General features: G+C 29.2%; 1 protein-coding gene across 1 annotated transcript; it reads left to right on the top strand.

The window, feature by feature from the left end:
• Positions 1-460: 460 nt before the first annotated feature.
• Positions 461-1,728, top strand: BN7_6791 (uncharacterized protein; the record flags this gene model as incomplete). The annotated part of the gene is made up of 3 exons (XM_011272673.1): positions 461-533; positions 667-857; positions 1,243-1,728. The coding sequence occupies 3 exons, from the start codon at positions 461-463 to the stop codon at positions 1,726-1,728; spliced, it is 750 nt and encodes a 249-aa protein (XP_011270975.1).
• Positions 1,729-2,450: the final 722 nt, after the last annotated feature.

The following is a 2,450-nucleotide window of genomic DNA, read 5'->3' as shown; positions in this document are numbered from 1 at the left end:
AATAACATTATGATTTTATTAGATAAAAGTGTTGTCTGAAGGCTAGATAATGAGTTACTAAGCTATGACTCAGCAATATAACTACTTTTTATATTTATAAAATTGTTATATAGTGATTTCAATAAATATTATTATACGAAAAAAAAAAAAGCAAGATATAGCAGATCAACTGAACCTCAATTTATGAAAAATCAAGAAGTAACAAGTGGAAGTGTATGAAAGAGAGGACTCACTTCATCAAATTATGTATTGGATATCCTTCATTTGTCTTAGTACAAATACTATAAAGTAACTTCTGCTATTGATAAGAACTATTGACCAAAGGACATAATTCTCTACATCTTAGATTCAACTTCAAATAAGGTCTTCAAGGACCCAATCTCTATAGCTATCACATGTACAAAGCAAAATATACTCTGATCTTCGATCCAATAGATTTACTGAGTGGTTTTATTAATTTATGAATATTTATAATATAAAAGCTATAGATTTTATCTTCAAGTTAAGACATCCAACATTTGATTTCTTCATGAGTATCACTGTTAGGTCTATTATAATATTTGGATATAAATCATGAAATTGTTAAAAAGTTTATAAGATTATCTTGGTTTATACTAAGTATATGTTTATTACTTCAATTATCTAATACATCATCAGCCCCACAAGCCCAAGACGTTCAAGATGTTACAAAACTTGATGATTCTCATAGAAATTACCAAGATAAAATTCCAACAGATCATACTTCTATAAGCGGAGACGTCAACAATCCAAATAAGCTGAAGGTTCATGATCATGATTCATTGAACATGGAAACTAATGAACACAACAATTCCAAAAATGATATAGATATGCTGGTGGTATATTTGATAACAGGTTTAATTTGGACGTCCCTTTCAGGGCTTTTACTCGCCATTCATGCAGACACTACCCCCGATCATGATCCTCATGAAGGGTATAAACAATATATATATTATGAAGCAAGATGTAAATTGATTATTCAAAATGGTAAAAGAAATAATGAGTTCTTACTATGGACATGGATGAAAGTCATAATTAGTTTCAAGACTATAGGAATTGTTATATTGACATTCTTTTATTTACCGTGAGTATAAAATATGAGCTACTTTTTTTCTCAAGTATTAGTGTTATTATAGAGTTGTAAATATGAATATTAACAGTTGAATAATTCACAAGAACTTCTATCATTATGGGAATTGCTTATCTTTTCGTCACATATTTAAGATATATGTTGGCAGTCATGAGTTAATTTTCATAACTGAAGAGTATCAAATTGGTCATCAAGTTTCCAATGAAAGAGATCCAAAATCAAATGTTGTAACAAGGTCACAAATTTATTCACATCGTTATAGTAAACAGGCATTATTACATGTTTCCAGAATCTCAACATTACCACCTCATGATACTTACAAAGTTTTAACTCCCGATCAATTAAATACACCAAAATATGAAGAATTGAGAACCCAAGAACTTTGTTTAATATGTCTTGAGTCATACAGATTTAACTATGAAAATTTAGTCAAATTACCTTGTGCTCATACTCTTCATCACAAATGTTTTCTCAAGACAAGGCAGTTTAATGGGGATAGAACTGATGTTGAAAGACCAAGTATGAAATGTATTACTTGTCAATTAAGTTTGATTAAGTATCATCAATATCTTGCTGATTATAACTTAGATTATGAGAAAGTTAAATTTATTAATAAGTGATGGATAATTGCATAAAGAACTTGTTCATGAGCATACATATGAAGTGTTTACATACATTGATGGCTCATTGATGCAACAGTCTATCATTGATGAACTATATATCTAATTAATAAAGTGAATTTTTTTGTTTTTGAAGTAATATATATAGAACGGAGTTCCGAAACATTGATCGAGTAGCCTCATAAGCGACAATCTATTGTAAGAGCATAAATTTGTGGATGAATATATATCATAATGATTATCCATAGTCCATTTAAATGATATTGTGGAATGGAAAATAACTCATCAAATTTCCAAACGATCAATAGCTATTGTTTATAATATTCTCAAAATTGATCGCATCGGCGCCAGAGCATAAAATTGAGTAGTTTTAATATTATGATATAGAAGCCAACTTATCAGCTCATCAGCGATCTTCTGATCATTTAAAATCCAAAATTTCTTTGAGTATCATCTAAATTCATAAATCGATATACAAATCATGAAGTTGTTAAAAATCACACTAACTATATGCTTATTATTCCAATTATTGATGATATCACCAGTTGATTCTCAAACCCAAGTTCAAGATATTAAAGCGTTTGATGACTCTCAAATAAACTCATGTGAACTTTCAGCAGATTATACTCTCAAAACTGAAGATGTCAACAATCCAAAAAAGTTAGAGGGGTATGACGATAAGCGTGGTTCATTAAAATCAAAATCAAATAATGAGAAAGCTA

The sequence above is a fragment of the Wickerhamomyces ciferrii genome, contig 00359, assembly GCF_000313485.1.
Source record: "Wickerhamomyces ciferrii WGS project CAIF00000000 data, strain NRRL Y-1031 F-60-10, contig 00359, whole genome shotgun sequence".
NCBI classification, from domain to species: Eukaryota; Fungi; Ascomycota; class Saccharomycetes; order Phaffomycetales; family Wickerhamomycetaceae; genus Hansenula; species Hansenula ciferrii.
Note: the sequence above shows the minus strand (reverse complement) of the source record. Positions and strands in the feature narration are given on the sequence as shown.